General features: G+C 37.8%; 2 protein-coding genes across 2 annotated transcripts; one reads left to right on the top strand and one right to left on the bottom strand.

Annotated features, from left to right (window-relative positions):
• Window positions 1-5,325: 5,325 nt before the first annotated feature.
• On the top strand, window positions 5,326-10,371 carry LOC103721779 (UPF0664 stress-induced protein C29B12.11c). The gene is made up of 5 exons (XM_008812117.3): window positions 5,326-5,650; window positions 8,432-8,543; window positions 9,603-9,674; window positions 9,760-9,977; window positions 10,059-10,371. Exons 1-5 carry the CDS (start codon window positions 5,541-5,543, stop codon window positions 10,165-10,167), a joined length of 621 nt encoding a protein of 206 aa, XP_008810339.1. The 5' UTR covers window positions 5,326-5,540; the 3' UTR covers window positions 10,168-10,371.
• Window positions 10,372-10,897: 526 nt separating this feature from the next.
• On the bottom strand, window positions 10,898-22,062 carry LOC103721780 (aminoacyl tRNA synthase complex-interacting multifunctional protein 1). The gene is made up of 3 exons (XM_008812118.4): window positions 21,558-22,062; window positions 17,460-17,666; window positions 10,898-11,224 (listed from the first exon to the last, which is right to left on the bottom strand). The coding sequence occupies exons 1-3, from the start codon at window positions 21,996-21,998 to the stop codon at window positions 11,081-11,083; spliced, it is 792 nt and encodes a 263-aa protein (XP_008810340.1). The 5' UTR covers window positions 21,999-22,062; the 3' UTR covers window positions 10,898-11,080.
• Window positions 22,063-22,470: the final 408 nt, after the last annotated feature.

The raw sequence follows: 22,470 nt of genomic DNA, 5'->3' as shown, positions 1-22,470 counted from the left end.
AATTATCTCAAGCTTTGCACCTTCAAAAATACCTTGAAGTGACCTTTGAATGCTCGAATGCAATAATAGTGAATTTCAACTTAGGCTATCTCAAAGTCGACCTCTGGATTACAACGAGTCAATCCTGACACATTAATGCAGACTGATACACATTTACAAGTTGACCCCAGAACAGTCTCAGACAAAAGACAGAAAGCTATAAGATTCATCATATTGGTGAGTCGATCTATGAAAATCATGAGCCAACTCTAGTTAGACAAGAAATGACCCTAGAAACAAATGAGTCGACACCTGAATGGCCGCAGACAAAAGATAGAGAACTGTAGAAATCTGCATATTGGTGAGTCGACTTATGAAGAACACGAGCTGATTCCAGTCAAACAAGAGTCCACCCGATAAAAAAATGAGTCGACCACTAAATGGCCACAGACAAAAAACAGAGAGCAGCAAAATTTAGTTAGTTGGAGAGTCGATCCATGAAGATAACAAATCGACCCCCGTCAATGGACTAAGGGAGATCATTCAAGTGCATTCATTAAGAGTTGAAAGATCACATCCTTTACTACTGAGAGAGAGAGAGAGAGAGAGAGAGAGAGAATTAGTGAAGAGCATTCAAGTCTAATCAGGAGTAACCAACTGATTTAGGGCTCCATTTATTTTTGTGTACTTAAATTTTAGGAGTTGTGATTTGTTTACTTTGTATTTCTCTTATACTCTGCTAAGATAAGTTTCAGAGTTTGAAACTTAGAAAAAGATTCATCCAAATCTTGAATTGAATTGTATTGAGCCTTCTAGGCTCAAGTGTGGTTTTAGTTGATTGCTAGTGAAAATCAACTGGGTTGATTATAAGCCCGGTCAAAATAATTGGACTATAATCTTTGAGGGATTATAGTAGAAATTCTCGAGTAGGATGTCTTGGGAAGTGGATATAAGTGCAGGGTTAACACCGAACCATTATAAGTTTGTTGTATTTATAGTGCTATTAGTATGATTTTATAGTCGAACTTTATCCCATTTTAGCAAGAGTCATATGATTCTCATCTACTCTAATTCTATCAAACTTAATCCACGTCGTGCTTGCTTCTAGCTTCTAGCTTCTAGCTAGATTGTTAAAATATGGTATAAATAATATCACAATATCTCATTGGCTGAGGATACCTATATAATAAAAATTCCACAATTATGGTTTTGATCCACTGACCAAAAGCTGCCATTTTACCCAAGTATCTACCTTTGGTCATCCACTCATATCTCATCTGATTTCGTTGAGCCTTCCTCTCCCGTCACATCTCCTTATGTGAAATACTTTTGGGTACAGAAATGGCCCGCACGTTGCTCAATGAATCCTCCTCATCCATAAGGATTCAACATTATCTTCTACGTTAATAGGAATCTCCTAGCAAGGCACACCTTCCTTCTATAAATAGGTCGTGCATTTTCTCTTTAGTGCCCATCCCTCCTCTTCTTCTAGATTATCCTCATGTCTTCTATTGATTTTTGTTTATTTATCATGGTAGGGGAGACATGAGTATTAGCCAGCCCAACCTATTTATTTTGGTCAACTAATTTTGAACGAGTTTACCAAATTAGAGCACCATCATGAATCAGGCATCGTTACAAGCAAATTGCATTGCCAAATTAGAATACTATCACCACAAACTTGCTATTTGGTTGAAGGCTTCCAAATTGACAAGATAACATCTTTTCAACCAGCTCTCGAGTAATTCCGTATCTTCACCATCTTTGAACGGATTAGGGTAGACCTCTCTTGTTTCCACTCTTAATTATTGTATCTACCCTTTTAGCCCGAAACCCACTCCACTCATTCTACCTCCGTTGCCATCATCGAGAACATCGAATCATCCAGAAGCTCTGGCGGGCGTACAATAGCGAAAGCCTTAATAGCCTATATCAGGAATAAAGTGAGTACCTTGAGAGTATTATAATCGGCCTTGTATGTACACTTGTGTAAATATATTAGCTGAAGGTAATAAAATAACATTGTCCATTTTTTTATTTTCTTGCATGTTGTAATTGCTTTACATACTTTCATTAATGATTTGACCACAATTATCATCGTCGTTTGGCCACCCTCCTAGGTCGATGATCTTCAATGTTGGCTAGCTGAATTTTCTCTTGAAAGAATCTAATCCCAATATTTGAAGTAAGACTACTTGATGTCCCAACCTCTTTAGCAAGAACGAGATTAGAAAAGCTATGAGAGATCTTGAGTGGAGTCTATCTTCGTAATAAGTTATTTGTATTAACCTGCTGGCTGAAGCTTAGTGCGACGCCTCCTTATGAAATGATAACAGTATATACTATTATTTATTATTTCCTCTTTCAAATCGAATTCATTACTTCTTCAATCCTTTAGCAGACTATTTTCTAGCTTAGAAATCCATCCTATCCACGGTCCATATGAGGATCTCCAAGTACACGTATTGTTAAGTACCAGGCCGAATTGGCCTTCATATAGTCATGTCCCCCCTGGCAAATAGCTCTAATATATGAACCATTCAAGGAAAGTATAGTGGCTTCTATTGATATGGTTACCCCCCAACCCTTTTGATGGCAACGGGCTATGTTGTAGGATGATAATGCTACTGCCTTCCATCCATTACGACCAAGGGATCATGCGCTTTAGCAGTAAAGACCTACATCGACATAGGTTCACCAATGCCATCAACAATAATCTGTAAAGTACTTCAACTGATGATTCCAAGTGCGAGTCCAGACCAAAATACCAATTTCTTGTTCAATCTAATATAATCCTACATTCATTGATAGGATTTCCACTTTGTCTCAGCTTCTACAACCCAAAGACTTTGCATAGTAGTCTTCGACATCTTCCTCTTGATTGGCCAAAATCTAAAGGATGGATGACTTAAAGTCCTCGGCATTCTCGTACTGCAGTGATAAGAAAACCAGTTCAACTACCATGAAGGTAGGATCGACTAATTTCACCACAATATATACTAAAATGTGTTGTAGTGCACCATACTAGCTTTCAATGATAGAAATAAGTCTATCAACCGATTCCAGAATCAGAGCCAAAGAAGCTGGATACCACTCCAAGAGTAGCCCAAGTATTATAGCCATTTTTATTGTAGTTGTTTCCTTAATCTCCTTCCACATTATCTAATGGTAGCTACATAGTGGTCCCACCTAGCGTGCCAGAAAGCTTGTTGCTGCCCTTTTCAAACCACTATGGGCAAGCCAAGAAACTTAAGATCCTTGAAAACTCGGTTGGGGTAGGGGGCATGCCTCCAAGCTTGGGGCAAGGGGTAGATGCATGCGAGGGCATGCCATTAGTGTTAGATTAGCTAGAAAGGTGTTGATCGAAAGAAAGACAGAGTATACAATAGGTCTAGATACCTTGACCTTCAAAGACTTTTACCGTTGTTATACCACCATTCAAAAGAGATGGAACTAGATAGAGGTATAGTGCCAGGCTACAATAGGATGTAGTGTTGGGTTATGGTAGGAGTGCAACACTGGGCTATGCTAAGAATATAGCACTGGGCTGGGCTATGATAGAAAATCTAAGTTAAGCTTACTCCTAGAATAAAAATTAAGATAAAGATAAAGATAATTTTATTAGATAGATTATCGAAAGATACCTTTTAGAAAGTACAATTCTATTATTTATATTAATACATACTAACTACCTTCAAACGCAATAATTGTCTATTCTAACTATTGGTTTCCACATCTAATTTTCACTCTTGGTGGTTCTGGTATCGTCAACCATCTCTCATTAAGCACATACACAAGCATGATCACTCTGTAATTGTCGGACCAATAATCATGTTCTATTGGTCATTGATTTATCCTGGCAACTTATGTTAGCCGCCTCTTACAATATAGTCCTTTATTCTTAGAAATCTGAGACCGGTATGATCACCTTGATCTTCTATATCTTGTATCTTTCAAACTCCACTATTTGTTCATGAAGCTCCGTGCTAGGAATCTACTCATCAAGTCCTCACCACTTTCTTTCCTCTATATTTTTTTGATCTTTTCTCCCTTTCCAATTGTCGCTTAACTTCTTATCATAATGCCTTTCTTTGATACGGTGAAGAGAGGTTGTGGAGTCAGATGTCAACAAGATATTGGTGAGAATCCAAAATCTTTCTTTGGTCTACCCCCACTACAAGTTCTATTTTCTCTCACTCTCATTTTCCTCTAGGATTTGTACACTTCTTAGGTGGATTTTTTGAATAAAATCTCTAAGAAAACTATCATGAACTAACAATCCAGATATCTTCTCAGTATGATACAATAAATTTAAAATTGGATCTCCTCGGCTTGATAAATCGAACAAAAATCGAACTGAATTTCTCTGTTCCGTTTCATTCAATTTTATAAACTATCAAATTGGTTTCGGTTTCAGCTTTAGAAACCGATACAAATGGGTTTAGTTTCAATTCTTCTCCTAAACCGACCTCACGTAATAGTGCAGACCCGTATTTGCAAGGGTAAATTAATTTTTGCACACCTATCACTTAGAAATGGGAAATGATTTACTATAATAGTTACCACCCATCCAATTGTGATATCACTTTACACAATTGTCCTCATGATAATCAAACTATATGCAAGATGATAATCTTGGCTGGAAATTATGATAACATATATACATGATTAAAATATTTGAAAATAAATGTCTTATGTGGATTTTAAGCAAATATATGGATTGATTCTTCTCTACATGTAAGTCATTATAATTGGCAATGTATGCTTATTTGCAAGGGGTGATTTGTTTCCTTCTCTGGGCGCACGAAGAATTCACGAGTGCATCAAGTGCTGATCGCTTGGGTGAGAGAATGATACCCTCATGAAGAACCCTAGAAGAAGCAAATTCTGCCTCTACATCAAGGGATACGAGGTCAACACTGCACTGCTGGGGTCTATAATGCCATTCATTTACCACGGTCATATTCCTATGATAAATGGACCCGTATATTTCAAGTCATCAAAAGGAGACGGCGTAGTATGCCTTATATGTATACCCTAGTGATGGCTAGTTTTTTTTTTTGTTGCTAACACGGATAATTTATACAATATATATATGGATGCGTCTAATAAAATTGGAAAATAGAATATTATAGAGCTCCCGAGATAGCTCCCCATTCTCTGCCCATACGGTGCTACTGGTGTGGTTGGCCATGTACATAGCCACTTAGTCCGTAGCTTTGTTGGCTTCTGCTTGGTCTCATTAGTTCTTAATCAAACGGTTTATGATGTAACGTAGAGGGGAGAATAACATATTTTATCATTATCATGTTCCGAGAGGACATCGTACCCCGAGTTCCAGCGACACGCTGTGACGCAGCGTGGGGCAAGAAACCTCCATCCATATCTATCCGGAACCCTCGAGCGAGCAACCGACACGGTTTCAACCTCGGGCTCCCTCTTTCCTCATTCCATTTTGTTGTGGTGGGGATCGCCCCTGGCCCCGTGTGTGCTGCGAGAATCTAACCTAAAAATCTTGGTGAGAGAAGCAGGAATCGAAACAGAGAAAAAACGAGCGAGAGATGGCTTTGAATCCTCAGCTGTTCGCCAACGGGATGCCCGTCCCCTTTGTGGGCGAGATGTTCGTGCTGGCCCGGGATGGCGTCGAGTTTGAGATCGACAAGATCCCTGGGTCTCCTCTCTTTCACCTGTTTCTTTTCGGTTTCTTCTCTTTTCTTTTGAAAAACGAAATCAAAATTAATAGTAGACTCTATTTCATTATCTCGTTATTTTTCGTCTTGATAACATAAACATTTGATATCAACATTTCACAATTTATGTTTTCGTGTAATAATAAGATACGGGAGGCGTTGGTATTTTCCTTGGCTATGAATTTGGCACCAATTGTTGTGTGGTTGATGTTAGAATTATGATTAGTCATAAAATATTTATCGATCCTTTCATGCATCTTGCTGAATCCTATTTTGATGGGAAAAAAGGCTTGATCGACGGTGATGATATAAGCATTACCATGTATTTGTACTAGCACCTCCAAAAGGAAGCAGAAGAAAAAGTTGAAAAAACACAAACTGGCGTCAGTGTAAGAATGATTAAAATTGTTCTATTGACAAATCCTTCAGAAAGTGTTTCCTGTTATTAATGAGAAAGGGGAAAAAAGTTTCAGCAAACAATATGTTTAACAATGTCATCACATATGAAACATTTGTTATGCTGATTTTATGCGTTTATATCTTTGAGTTTGTGATATTAAGATTCATTTTTGCTAAGAAAACAAAATAAATCTTAATTGATCTGAAGCAACATTTTGAATGTGATCCGAAATACTTGTGGTTATAAGGTTTTGGTCAGTTCTAGACGTTTGGTTGAAACTGATCCTGCTGAAGGGTCTTGGTTATGGCTTATGGCTGGAACTGGTGCCTTGTCATGCAAAGAAGAGCATGCAATGATATCTAGCCTATTGACCACTTTCCTAGCTGGACTACTATCATTAGTTTTTCCGGTAATTAGTATCATTGATATTCTGCTGCTTTATCAACATCATAAAGCTTATCAAATATTGTGTCGAATCTTGAGAGGCCTTTTTCACCATCCATTTGAGCAATGTCAATATAGAATTTCCTTTGACAGTTAAATCATTGTAAAAGAGGGTTGCACACTTGTTCACAGTTTTTTTTTCTGATCTATTCAGTGTCTGCTTCTTATATGTCTTCATTCAAATATAGCCAAACATCACAAAAGTTGAATTGATCGTTTCCCCATACCACTCCACCAATTGCTGATGGATCTGAGTTTTCAGTTTTGCTGTCATAAAAGTTGACTTTGAGGTATCATAGAGGGTGTTCCCAATTTTAGGCAGTACCAAACAATTTCATCTAAGAATGCAAATATGACTTCATGCTCTCAGTGCCAAACAAAATTGTGAAACTTTACTTTTTTGGAAGAAGTAAGAAACCCCAAAATAATCTTTGGAGATTTTCTTGATGATAGAAGCAGAACACATCTTCTTATTATCTACGTGTCTTGCTGCAACACCCATAAGTGAATATGTTACAAGGAAAAGATGAAATTGTATTAATTGATTCCAAGAGTTTGATTGACACTTGCTTTGCTATATCAGAATGAATAGAAGTTGGCCAATTAATTCTTCAATATGTAGTATGAAGTTTGGGCTGCGAAGAAGATTGTATGTTTAACTATAGTCAGCATGGTACATCGTACTGGTGCTTACTGGGTGTACTATACAGGTACCAAATCAGTCAATCGTATGAGGGCTGTACTAAGTGTCAGTACATCGAAACAATCGCATACCTAGCGTATCACCAAGATGATATCGATGAATGCTTGGTTTCTGAGATTGCGAATCTTGATAGTCATAATATCTGCTTGGTTTTTTCTGACCATTGATGAAACTCTCTAGGTAGAGTTTAGCATCTCAAAAGCAAGAAACCATTTAGAAAATTATAAGTGATTGAGATAGTATTATTTAGGCATGAAGTGGTCACACAATAAGAAAGATAGACCTCTTTTGGGGTCTTAAAGTGATTAGCATATCCATACTCTTCCATGGATAGGGATTTTCTACGTTGTAAGATGTATAATCAAGCTCTCATTCGCTTTCTCATGTAGAATCTCTTGTAGAATTTTCAAGGATTATATCCTTCAAGTTGAAGTTGTCTTCAATGTTTAGGAAGAAGATTAATTTAGAGTATCTCATCAACTACAGAAGACTTATTCTATTGCCCTAGTGAACATATAGTTTGTAGCATTAATACATATCTATAAAGTCCCTTAAGTATTGTGTACTGAATATCTTGCTGTTATTGTTGTTTGTTATCATCTCAATTTGGCTTGAAGAACAAATTTATGCGATTTGTTTTCCAACATCAAGCAAAGTATTCTGAACTTTTCTATAATGAATTTTTAATTTCAGTTAGTGACATAGCACCAATTGCTCCACAGGAAGTGCATTCTGTTTAAATAAGCATGGTTGTTTCTAATTTAATCAGTTAGTGTTAGCATACTTGCTTTTCTCTTCTGTTTCAATAGTTGCTTGTGGTATTATAAGTGAAGGATAACACAAGAATTATGGAGATGATCTTCTACGTGCATTTGTCTATATTTGCACATGAATATTTCTCATATAAACAATATAGAAGCAGAAGTACTGTTTCTGCAAAGTAGTTTTAATTGGCTAATCGCCAGTTACTATAATTTAGTAATTTTACCTACAAGATTCAATCTAATATGCATGCTAAAGCATTTGTTGTTATTTATATATGTATGTGTAGCAAAGTTTCTGACTAAATTTTGCCTTGTGGTATGCATTTAATTTGTATAAGTACATGCAGGATATAGATTTTCTCTAAACTTAGTATGAATATAATTTTCCACTATTGGTTTACGGTGGCTGACTATTTTTTTTTTTTGTGTGGCACAAACATACTATTATCAGAGCTCATGGTGATCATGTTAAAGTGAAGGGAACTATTTACTTGTCAAATATACGTATGGTTTTCGTTGCTAGGAAACCTGTTGGAAACTTTGTGGCTTTTGATATGCCCCTGGTATGAACTTCTGCACATTTCATGTTATTTTACTTTAGTATTGTTCATTGGTCTAATGAATAGGTGCTCTGTTGCTCAATTTTTGCACTATCTGTAGAACTGTGTGACAAATTGTTGAAATCTGTGATTGGTTAATTTGTATGCTTGCTAAATTCTGAACTTTGAGCTCTTTGGAAGTTTTCATGCTTCTTGACAATGTGATCTATGTTACATTTAGACAGATGAGTATTTTCATTCTGATATGAGTATTGAGGATTCATGGCTATGAGAGTCAGCTTAGTAGAATACAGAGATTAGGCACTATATACATTTTGTTATTTCTACTATCATTCTGTTTTTAAGTTTTTGAAATGTAAAGTTAAAGCCTGAAAAAGATGTTTAACATCAAAAAAAAATAAAACTAACTTGTATTTCAAGAATTTGATTTTGTCCAGTTGAAATGTTAAAAAGGAAATTTCATAGTAGGATCCATAGCCCTATTGATATAGAACTTGTCTGGAGTTGGGATGGGTTACCCATATTCTAAGTGGGGTCCTGATCCAATAAGACCTGAGACAGCCTGATTGACTATTTTGCTTTGGTTGGGTCCAAAATTACACCCACTTGTTTTTTTGGGGTTGGATCTTGATCACCCTTGATGTGACCCTAAGTCAAAATCAGAGCTAATTTTATTAGTGGCTGTCCAGACATGATCCACCCCAATGAAACCTGAATAACCAAATCCAACCGACCTTTAAAAATTTATACAAGTGCTATATACATTACTCAATCTTCTTTAAATTGCCAATAGGGTAGACATTAGCTTTGCATGCCTAATAGGATTTCATCAGCAATATCTTGTAAGTTATGAGGACTTATGTAAAAATAGGAAATGGTTTATGAGGATATATCATTTGAAATTGTTTTTCTTGATTTGAAGTCAATACTTATGTCGGTTTTCTTCAGTTTATGATCTCAATCTAGCTGGTATCTGAATTTAGCTGCTTGCATATTCTTCAATTTTCCTCTAAGCTTGCGATTTTGCATTCATAATTAACAATACCCTGCTATTGTTGTCAGTTATATGTGCATGGTGAAAAGTTTAACCAGCCAATCTTTTTCTGCAACAACATATCTGGATTTGTCGAACCTGTAAGTATAAAGAAGCCTCTTGAGTGGGGTGTTTTAAGTTATATTCCTGTGGCTCCAATAGCTGACCTTGCTATGGCAATAACAGGTAGTTCCAGATGATCAGCACAGGGCTCTCTACTCCACTCATTCCTTCAAGATTTTGTTCAAGGAAGGTGGATGTGGAACTTTTGTCCCTCTGTTCTTGAATCTCATTGCATCTGTGAGGCAGTATAATCAACAAATGGCAAATTCTGCTCCTTCTGCTCCTCGTGTTGACCCACTACAAGCTGCTCAGACTCCAGTGGAGGACATGATGAGACATGCGTGAGTAGACTAGCGGAGTTGTCTTCATCTTTCTTCTAGGGCTATAGTTTATTTTGTTTCTAATTAATTTTTGGCCTGCAGGTATGTCGATCCAAGTGACCCAACCAAAATCTTTTTGCAGCAGCCCGCTCCGGAATCCCAATTGAGGAGGAGAACATACCATTCGCAGCCTGCTGAGAACTCATACTAAATTTAGTGCTGCAGTTGTCTAATGTGATGATACTACCACTTTTAAATATGAATAAGATTGTGAGATCCTACCACTTTTAAATATGAATAAGATTGTGAGATACTACCACTTTTAAATATGAATAAGATTGTGAGATACTACCACTTTTAAATATGAATAAGATTGTGACTTTAATGCTACTATAGATACTGTATTTTCCTTTGCTAGTCATGACATCGTGTCTCAGCAAGTTTACCTGGATGGTACGGTAACTTGGAGGAAAGTTTGATTGCAATGTGGTCTTTACAGTAATGTTTGATGTTGGATGTATATTAGCATCGGTTTCAATAGACTGTTTTTGTCTAGTTTCCGGCTCTCTTCTATATTAATTTTAAATCCGGATACCAGGATTCCTTCAAAGGGAACCAAGACTACAAGAGACAGTTGGGAATTCTGACCCTAGTAACTTTTCTAGTGGTCATAGATCTGGGTTACTGCAATGCCAGGCCTGAGTTTGATATTTTTAACGAGGCCAGCTGCTAGAATTTCACGTCTGTGTCTACTGGGACATTTCTCGTGTAAAAATGCTACTACATGGGTAAGGTCGTTGCAGACACTGATCCAACTATAATGATACACCACCATCATTGCCCAGGAGTTATTCAGTAAACTAGGTGTGTTTTGGGAACTCCCTCCAACAATCTCCATTTTGATCTTCAACAGAAAACGGGGAGCGAGCGAGAGAGAGAGATGATATGATTCAAATACTTATTGCGCATCATTTTTTTTTTCTGTTCATGGCCTTGCAGTTCAGTGTGTCTTACAAAATGAATTTGATTGTACATGGCTGTAACTGAATTTCAACAGCTGATGAGATCTAGAAATCGGTATTAGAAAAATTTCTCAGGTCATGGGAGCACGAAGACTTTTCATATCAAGATATTCTTGCATGCTTTAGAGATCTGCATGTCACAATGCCTGCTGAAGTCTGCATAGGATGCACTCCGAGAACAGCCACACAAGCATCTGTAGTCTTCAGATGAGGTTGGACGGATTCCCATATCTTCTTCTTTTGGACCTGGGCTATGCCAATTCATTAGCTGTTAAAGACCATAGAGTGCAAATATATAGGATTTTTTAAGCGATTTACAGAGTACAACAGAATAGAGGATGCATTATCCTATGAAAATGTCTTGCATGCACCAAGAAAAGCTCACGGATTTACATATGCAGATGTGTTAGTAAGTACAGATAAAGTTCTTAACCTGTCAAATATTGGATTTTGTAGTAGTTTATCACAACGAAATAAAGATCATGATTTCATTTAATTGGAAGGTATAAACTGTTCTAGCCATACTAAGAAGTATGTTGATGCAGAGAGAGAAGAAGAGAAGGGAAGAAAAGAGAGGAAGGAGGAGGAGAAGAAAGATAGGGATAGAAGACAAATTCAATATTCTTAAATCTCAATAATGCAAACTAGTGTCCTCAAGTACATAACAATGGGTTTGCATAAACTCAAAATTCTAGTAAGAATCCATATTAGAAATAATATACTAGAGTCCTTATAAAATTCTAGTCCTACAGTCCAAATAAAAATAAAATTCCCAATAAAATAAATTTAAATAAAATTTCTTAATTTCCTAATAAAATAAAATAATCTAATTTCTATATTTGTAAGTGCATAAAGATCTCTTATAGCATGGAGCTCCATCACATATGAAGTAAGAAACCACAACTAAATATATGCTTCAAGCTTGAAATATGATTGCTAGATCATCAACTTATTGATCAAACCACTCTGAAGTAGGATATAAAATGGAATATACAAAGGACTTGGCTTATGTGTTCAAGAAATGTCATCCATGCATGTGATATAATCTGGAAATGAAGTGACTTATGCTCTAGCTAGAAAAGGTCGGTCTTATGATCTTGAAATGGTGTGGTTGGAAGAAACTCTAGAGTTTCTAGCTGATTTACTTTGTGTTGAGATTGTAATTGAATCCATTTAACATCAATACCAACTTTCCATCAAAAGAAAAAAAAACACATGAAGACATCTGTCATATCATGGTTGAAACTCTGGACTCTGGAGTCGCTCTAAGTTTACAGCCCAAGTACCATACCCTATGTTGGAAGCTTATCTACACAGCATGTCCCTGTAACAACATGTAGTGTACTCTAAGAGTTGGCACAGCAGCTGTACCATGTATTGGCATAGTCCCGTACCATATTGGTATCACATTGGGTCAGTACAATATGACCCATACCAGTGTGTTAAGGAAAAAAACTTGGTGGTAATTAAAAAACAAAAAGAAATGTAATGGGTTAGTCCCCTTCTTCATCTGCTTCTTTTGGCAATAGGCAAGCACCATAATTTTATAAAACGGACTAAACTATGCTCAAAGACTCACCTTTTATTCAGGCTGTCTCTTATTGCTCTTATAATCTTATTATTGACTTTTTACAACGGATGCATATAATATTTTACAGTGACACTAGTTTAAATGAGCAGCAGAATAAAACAATGCAGCGGAACAGATCCTTGTCCGTGACAACTTGACAAGGCGTACATAGGGAAAATACAGAATAGAGACAATAGAACACGTGTCAGGAAATAAAAGCACAATGCTGGCAGTGGGCCTGACAAGTGAGAAAAAATCATTCGGACCAGCAAAAAGAGCCAGTTTTGGAGGTCTACTTTGTGCTAAATTGGCAGCAAAAAGGTTGCACTTTGATGATATCCTCATTTATAGCCAATTAAGGGAGCAGCACTTGGCTCATTTGCGACAAATATGCACAACCCTGAGGAATGAGAATTTGTATGCCAACCTCAAGAAGTGTTCATTCTTCACTTCTCATGTCAACTTCTTAGGTCACATTGTTTCCTCAGAGGGCTTGTCTGCTGACCCTGCTAAAGTTACAGCAATAGTAGAGTGGCCCAAGCCCGAAACTCTCAGTAAGGTTCGTAGTTTTTATGGGCTTGCTACTTTCTACCATTGTTTCATTAAAGGGTTTAGCACGATTATATCCCCAATCACTGATTGCCTCAAGAAATGCAACTTCCATTGGACTAGCATTGCTGCTAAAGCATTCGGCGACATCAAGAAGAGAATGATTGAGGCGCCAGTTATGCGACTCCCTAACTTCAGCAAGGCATTTGAGGCAGAGTGTGACGCATCTGGCCTCGACATATGATGACGGACAACTGCAGGGGAAGAGGAGGAAGAAGAAGAGAAGGAGAAGGAAGAAGAGGTTATAGAGACGCAGGAAGAAGAGAAGAGGAAGAGGAGGAAGAAGAACAAGAAGGAGGCTAGGATTTTTTTATTCAATAATCAATTTCCTCATACATGAGAGGGGTGGTCTTTATATAGACCTTACATCTTGACCAAGTCAAGTAATTAATTGACCAAATCAATCAATTGACACTAACCAAATTTGGACCCTTACATCAATTAATCCCTTAACAAAATTGGTCCACTAAATTGACCTAATTACATAAACCCAATTGACTAGTTTGATAACAAAACAACTGACCAAATTGACTTGACTAAGACAAAAGCAAATAATGCAATAAAAGAAAATGATTCGGACTCAAATGGACCCAACCTAGGTCTGACTCAATCCGGAGGCTCAGAATCATCTAAATGAAGGGCTCTAATGTCCTCATCAGTATAGGTGGAGTAGTCAACCACGAACGCCATCCCATAGCGTATTTTAGTAAGAAACTAAATGAGGCTAAACAAAAGTATTCCATCTATGACAAGAAATTCTATGCCATAGTCCAGGCTCCATGGTATTGGCGCTATTATCTGCTGCCCAAAATAAATTTGTCCTTTATTTTGATCATGAAGCTCTTCGTTACCTCAATTCTAAGAAGAAGTTAAATTCTAGGCATGCCAAATGGGTTGAGTTCCTCCAGGAATACACTTTTATCCCGAAGAACACAACAGGTGCCACAAACAAAGCTGTCGATGCGCTGAGTCATCGGGTAGCCCTGCTCTTGTCCATGTTTGTCAATATCATGGGCTTTGACAAACTCAAAGAGTGCTACTTATATTGCCCTGATTTTGGAAACTCTACAAGACCCTCATTGATGGACAGGGACCCTTGATTGACAGTTTTCATTTCAAGATGGATATTGGTTTAAGGAAACTAAGCTCCGTATTCCATGAACCTCAGTACGAGATTCTTAGTGTGGGAAGCGCATGGGGGTGGTCTTTCAGGGCATTTTGGACGAGACAAGTCCATTGAAGAGGTGGAACGTCAATTCTTCTGGCTTAGCCTAAAAAGGGACGTTGCTAAAATCATTGGCCAATGTCGAATTTGCCAATTAGCCAAACACAGAAAACAGAACACTAGCCTGTATACCCCTTTGCCTGTATCAGATCGTTCTTAGCACGACATCAGTTTGGACTTTGTGCTTGGTCTTTTCCGTACCTTTAGAAAACATGATTCCATGCTTGTGGTTGTGGACCGTTTTTCTAAAATGGCCCACTTTCTCCCTTGTTCAAAACTTCTGATATCTCCAAAGTGGCCAAACTCTTCTTCGATGAGATTGCCAAACTATATGGCCTTCCAAAAACCATCGTATTTGACAGAGATGTCTGATTCATGAGTTATTTCTGGAAAATCTTGTGGCATATGGTTGGTACAAAGCTCAAATTTTTCACTGCTTATCATCCACAAACAGATGGTCCAACCGAAGTGGTGAACCGAAATCTTGGTAACCTCTTGAGGTGCCTTATGGGCGAACACACCTGCAATTGGGATTCAATTCTTCCTGTAGCACAATTTGCATAAATAATTCAGTCAACAGGTCCATAGATATGAGTTCATTTGAGGTAATGCATGGTTACAAAGCTAGGAAACCTCTAGATCTTTTAACCATGTCACCCATGTTAGGATTTCTGATTCTGCAAATCAATTTGCACAACACATTCATGAGTTGTATCAGAAAATCCACAAGTGCATTCATGCAAGTAATTCTCACTATAAGAAAGAATGCTAAGGAGTTTCAAATTGGGGATTACGTAATGATCCATATTCGGCCTGAGCGATTTTCTTTTGGAACTATTAAAAAATTGTAGGCTCGTAGTGCTGGGCCATTTAGAGTGTTGCAGAGGATTGGCACGAATGCCTATGTCATTGATCTCCTATCTACTTTTAGCATTAGTCCAACTTTTAATGTTGAAGATTTGGTTGCTTACAAGGGCCCACCAACAACCCTGATGACCCTTTTGTCGAGCCCTCTCCCGAGCCCGATAATCTTCCTATTTCTGATCCCATACTAGCTTCGATTCCTTTGCCCCTCCAACCAGCACAAAAAGAGCAAATTGATGCTATTTTAGACGATCATACAGTTTTTACCAATGATGGAGGCATCCAGTGCTTCTTGGTTCGTTGGCGAGGGCGACTAGAGTCCGACTCCACTTGGATCACGCGAGATGAGCTTCAGCAGATTGACTCGGACCTGTTGGAATACTACCAGAGATATAACGAGCCGCATTCGTCGAGATCGACTTTTTTTCACCTGGAAGAAGTTGGTGCGGACACCAGTACCAGATCACCCATCACTCGGGTCTACGGTCGCCGCAGGAGGATGGTCCAGCCAGTTTCGTTGTGGTTAAAGTGATTTTATTTTATTTTGATAACTTTTGGGTTTATTTAGGTAATTTGTTATTTGATAGCCTTTGGGCTTATTTAGGTATTTTGTTATCTTTGAGGGTCTTTATGAGATTAGTTTCTTTATAAGGGTCTTTTTGCATTTTGGGTCTTATATATATGTTAGACCATATGTTTGTATGGGGTATGCTATGAAGAAAAAATTTGGTTCCCTTTCTTTTAGCCCTGGCGTAAAACCCTAAGCAACGGCTAGGCGTGAAGCCTAGTTCTCTTCTTCTCTCCTTCCTCCTCTCCTCTTCTCTATTTCTCCTTCCTCTTCCCTGCTGTCCGGCATCAATTTATTGTCCATTATAAGTAATAATAATCAGATTATTTTCATTATATTGGTAAGTGTGGTGTTATATCATCACTTAACTGGAAAAATATATTATTTTATAAAGTTTGTCGATTAAAAGAGAATGAGAAGAGAATACCAAGTTTAAATTCTAAACAAGCTACACCAATATAAAGTCTTTTGGTTGGGTAAGAAGTCAACGGGGGAACCACGAAACTCACCAACTAAGAATTTTTTACTAGAAACAAGACTCCCTTCTAAGGAATGCTAAACCGGCCCACACTAGCTGGTTCAGCCAGCGCCAAACCGGTCCGATCTCTGACCGGTTGGTACGGCCACAGAAAATAGTTTCGGCTTTTACGAAGCCGAAATCGGCCAGTACAAGGCCAAACCAAATGGAATCGGACTCGGTTCCATCCGGTTCGACCAGGACTCGGTGCGAACTAGCACCGAGTCCGATTCGATTTGCCATAGCACAGCAAGGCGACAGCACGTTATGGCCTATTTGGCCGGTTCGGTACCGGTCCGAACCGGTTCGGTGGCCGACCGGTTCGCCGACCCTTGCTCCCTTCTCAGCTAAGTCATCCAGAAATCTTCTCTAGTATTAATTCACTGCATTGAATGAATGCTAGGTGTCATCACATCAGTGTGTGTAAGCAAAAAATAGCTACACACACGAGTACACCAAGCACTAATCATTTTTTATAGATTGGTTTAACTCTTGGAGTAGGTTTCTCTAATGGTTATCATCATGCTGGGTGGTTGTTGTAAAGGCTTCTAGTTTTCTTTAAGTTTGGTAACGATATGCAGTTTATCTTGCCAATGGAGTAAAAAATCTATTTTATGCTTTTTGCTGAACATTTTTCCTATATGCCTCCAAGAACTTGCTTAGATAGACATCTCATAATGTAATTGCTCCAAATTCCTTTTATTACTAAGGAAGCAGATTTATCCATATACAACCAACCAAGGTTCATCGTTTTGGTACTGGACCTATGCCGGTGCGAAACTAGCACAATGTCGGTATAGTACGATATAGGATGTTTTTGGCGTACCTTGTATCAATACGCCTCTTGTACTGTATACTAGTACCGAACCGGTATGGTACGCTCCATACTGCCAGGTTCGGGCTGATACGGCGAACCATGCAGCCAACATATTCAAGTACATTCTTTGACCACATAAAAATGTGTGACAAGAAAATTAAAACATTATGGATCAAGAATTTCATGTTGAAGGAATTCCACATTTGCAAAGATACAAATAGCTAGAGAACAAAATGCAAAAAAAAGTTGCAAAAGCTAAAATTGGGAAACTAAAAGCAATACAAGAATATAGTTAATTTCCATAGCAATACCTTATTAGGTGTTGCAGCTTCAGGTTGTCTATCTTTTTCATCTTCTGAGCCAAACCAAATTCTCTCACCAGGGACTGAACCTTCTGGAGGTATAAGAAGCTCAACAGTTTCATGAGATTTGTCCGAAGCAGCCATTAGCATTCCATTCGACTTAATGCCACACATGTTCCGAGGCTTGAGATTAGCTAGAACAACTACTTTAGCATCCTACAAAAATTGCATGTTATCATCAAAGTTAATTCTTAATGTTTGACAGTTTGTTTTACAAGCTGTTGCTGGTACCAATTACTAACAAAATGGAAATGTTCTGTAACTCATGCTTATTAAATTTACAGCCATCCTAAAATTAACATATTAAACAAACTAGCTGAGCAGGAAGCTCCAAATTTACAGTCTAAAAATACAAGCACTTGTAACTCAAGAGGCAAAATTGCAATTTGAAGCTTGTTTGCAACAAGATGGTAACCTCCCATTCACAGTAAATTGGATGCATGGAAAAAGCCATGCAACAAGTGATTTTTCTCTTTATGTTTGTAAATGGCAAAAGAAATTATAAACCAAGTGGTACGTCCCTCAGGATGGTCTTGCAGGCAAACCAACCCATGGAACTATCCAGTAGAAACGCTGTACCGCTAGGTAGACTTTCTTTTTTTTTTCCCTTTTGCTCATTTTACTAGGTAGTTGCCTGTCCGTTCTGACCCCTTACTGCCCTCACACTGCAGTACATAACATACCAGCCAGTGATCAGTATGGGTCCACACCTTGATTTTTAAGTTCTTGTTTAATAAGGTAAACTCTCCCAACCATAGTACTGAGGAGCCCAAGAAAAAAGAAAACTGCAGTAAGAGATAATAGCTTTTATGCATGTTTTCACATAGTCTACAGGAAGAGGCGTGAACAAATATATTGAGGTTTTTATGAAATCACCTCTCACATCAAGTTAACTTTGGTATGAGGGTGAATTGCAAACAACTATAAACGTATGTAATTTAGATTTATTCAAACGTAATTAATGTTCAAATTGGAAACAAAGGAAAACCAGAGATTTTGGAATGGTTTGAAAATATTAAGCCTGGAATTATTTTTTCAAAAATCTAAGAGATATGCTGTCCTTGAGGCTAAAAGATAGCTTGGTTGTTGAGCTGTAATAGCCAGAGATTCCAACAAATCACCAAAAGAGGAAACAAGGATTAAAATTTGAAGGATGAAAAGGAAAAGTGGGTAAAAAAAGGAGCTTGATTTAAAATATGGATCAAGTTAATAGCACTAGTCTCTCCCTTGCAGCTCATCAATAGATCCTATTCTCCAAGCATCTCCCACATTAAGGTTTGTAGGGAAAAGAATTGCCATTGGTTGAAAGGAGTTAATTTCATCTTTATTCAGAGGAAAAATTATAGAAAGATTGCTTGAAACATGACAATGTGAATGCTCCAAAATCGTCATGCTCCACACCATAAAGTAGGAAATATGACTCATCCCATCAATCACATATAATTATTTGATAGCCATAATGCATATAAGAATGAGGCAAGCTGTATTCCAAGTACACAATTGGAGCATGTGAACACTCTGTTGCTATCAAATTCCATGCCAAAAACAGGGCAATATCTCACTCCACCAATCACATGAATTGATTCGTGATCAAGAGATAAGAACAGCAACCCTTATTCCACCATATATCCATGCATCTATTTGTATGCATATATTTAAATGGAAAAGGTTATATTTAGGTATATAAATAGATTGTTGAGTAAAAGCATAAGGCAAAGTAATTGAACTCTCAATAAGACTAGGAGTACGGAGCAAGGTGAAGATAAAAAGTCTACATGAAAAAGAAACGAAAAAAGGACATGAATTTTGCTTTTAGATAATTTACCAAACTTTAGTAAGAACTAATATTACTGATTGCAAGCATTGACAAAACCCATATATTTAATGGCAAAGTATTATGAGATCAGGTGTCTAGTGGTTGCTGCCTTCCTAGATGCACAATTCCAATTGATACCTCGGGTTAGCATTTTTCCACAACCACTAGCTTGATAACAAACTTCAAATCCTTACATTTTCCAATAACAAGCTTCCCATCAACCACTGATTATAGATGATGAAGATTGACTTTGACTTTGGACATCAAAGTAACCTAAAAGTTTGACTAGTATTAGGATTCCATATTGGGATATATCTATTGGTATTTTTACCCCTATGTTATCTTTAAGCAGAAAACTTTGTAGCAGACGCAGCGAACTCGCACTTGAAGGGGAAGAAGATCTCCCAAACAATCAAGTAGCAAGATAGGAGGAAAAAAGTGACAAGAATAATAAATCTCGTACTCACAAAATATGGAGAAGAGAACTAGTTATTCGATTCAACCTAAGATGGCTTTTACAATGGCTGGAAACCTCTACTTGTAGTTGTATAACCCCTTGAACCTATCCATGAATATGTCCATATTCATTTCTTTAGGAGATTTTTACAACAGGAAAAATAAACAACAAAAAGAATCTCCCCTATAATCTACTATAATTTGATTTGATAGAAGAATGTGGCTTTCTAAAAAATCTTCTTGTAATTGGATAAGATCCATGCTTGATGTTGATGCCGGATCCTTCAAATCTGCCTTGATTTGATGTATCAGCCTTATTTGATCATATCTCCAAAATATATTTTCCAAACTGCACCAACCTTCTAAACTAGCTTAGATCTGAACTCAATGTCAAACCCTTTTGCTCTATGGTCAACCTTTTGACAGCACCAATTCAAATATGTGTTAGCTAGGTCCATGACGCATGCATTACTCTATGTTCAAGTAATAGTAAATGGAGTTTTACCCATATTGGATAAGATCTTGGAAAATTTCCAGTTATCGTGTGAACATAATGAGATTACCCTTGTTTTACATGTAACTATGCTTCCCTAATACTTGTTTTAAAAGCTAAAGCCATGATATTATATTATTAGTAATAATTTAATAAAATGGAGCCAATATTGTGGAATTTGAACTTCTCCATTACACCCTTGTCCCTTTTCTTCTTAGTAAGGCATACTATTTTAATGGCCTTAGACTTACAACCTGTTCAAAAAGTCAATGCTCTTGGATTTGGTAGATATTGTGACTTGAGCCATAAAGATGTATATGATTATGCAAACTAGTTGTTAGGAACAATTTTCACAAGCCACAATTAAAGAAAAACAAAATTTAATTGGTTAGTTTTAAAGGCTACTCCAAATAACAAACAGAGGGAGATCCTCTGATATAATGTAGGATGATCATTTGGTATTGTTAGTTTGTGATTGCATATAGTTCATTGATCGATCATTCAAATCCTTGTTTAAAAGGAAAAAGAACAGGGAATGACTCCAAACCATCTTAATGAAAGAAGATGCTTGGGAGTTTTAGCAGTGGATTAAAGAAGAAGAAAGCACAATCCAAATCCATGTCACTGCAAAATAGACGTGATGGGCACTTGTTGAAACTTTAGAGAAGAGATGTTCTGTTTATGTTAGCTAAAAATTTCATCACATAGCGCAGCTTTCTATAATTGTGGTGAGTTATGCCCTTTAACTATAAAAATGCTATAAATAACTATAAAAATGCTACAAACTATCAGCTCAAAGTTTCAACACATTAGTGTTGTGTTAAACCTTAATCTCATTTTTCTTTAATGTGGTAACTCATGAATGCTGCATCATTATGTTCAGCACAACTTAATGCCTCAAAATGATCTTCCGGTACTGCCCTTTAATACATCTGTATTCACCAAAAAGAGATTTTGGAATGACAATGTACTTTTACATCAAGAAAATCCGCCTATCACAGAAATCAATCCCTCCTTACCAATTCTAATCTACAAAGAAGATCACCCCAAGAAAAGCATCAAACATACTCATATAGTTGACGTACCCTGAATAATAGATAGACCCTTCAGCATGAGCTTTAACCTTCTCCGAGTTGAAAAATCCGTACTAAAATTTGGATAGAAAGACACCTTTTTTTTAAAATAATATCAACCCCAGATGTACACTTAAAAATCCTTAAACAGATAATATATTTCTTTCTTGGCATCTTGCAATGAAGATAAATAGAGAGAGAGAGAGAACCTGGAGGTGGTCTAAGGGGATGTAGTTGACGAGGCCGCTACAGATGGTCCTGGGCTCGGCCTCTCCCACGTCCACCTCCTCCACGTAGAGCGTATCCGCCTCGGGATGCCTCCACGCCCTCAGGACGCGCCCGACCCTGATATCCAAAGCATCCGCCGCTTTCTTCACCGGGTCGGAAGGCGGCGGAGTAGAAGCATCCTCCGCGGCGGCACCGCTGGTTTCCACCGCCGCGTGGGGCGCGAAGGTGGAGCAGACCCCCTTGGCACGTGAGGAGGGGAGGAAGGAGAGGAGTCCGCCGCCACAGTATCCCCCCGCATTCCGATCGGACCGGATGGAGAATCTTCTGCCGGAGAAGGCGAGGGAAGAGAATCTCCTCCCGTGGCGGCCTGCCACGAAGGCAGAGGAGATGAGAGCGCCGGTTCGCGATACGGCCGCCATCATCCTGCCCAGACGACGGAAGACGACCACGTTATCCGTAGGGATTAAGCTTGCCTCGCCGACCGGCAAGCCTTTTAACCATGTTTGCGTGCAACTTTCCAATAATTGCGTTATAGCATTTTTTAACACCGTAATTAATTTTATAAGTGTCTCTTATTTTTCTCAAAATAATATTTTAATTATGGAATTAAAAGAAAATACTGTTATAACGCTAAAATAAAGAACAAGCAACTAATCTGCGCTATGCTGCGGAATTTAACAAAAAAACACAGATTTTATAATTCTATCAGTAGATCAGCTTTGGGGCAGGTCGAATGAAGGAACTTCAGATGCTAGGTCTCTTAAGAATATTTTATCCCCATGTACTAAGTGCCGATAACAGAAAGAAAATTATAATTCATATGCCTCCCCATGTTTTCATATAAGTATCTTTGGGTATTTGTATACTTTGCATTCATTGCATTAACCTACAAAC

Source organism: Phoenix dactylifera, unplaced genomic scaffold (assembly GCF_009389715.1).
Source record: "Phoenix dactylifera cultivar Barhee BC4 unplaced genomic scaffold, palm_55x_up_171113_PBpolish2nd_filt_p 000214F, whole genome shotgun sequence".
In the NCBI taxonomy this organism is placed as follows: domain Eukaryota; kingdom Viridiplantae; phylum Streptophyta; class Magnoliopsida; order Arecales; family Arecaceae; genus Phoenix; species Phoenix dactylifera.
This window is presented reverse-complemented; position numbering and strand designations above follow the sequence as displayed.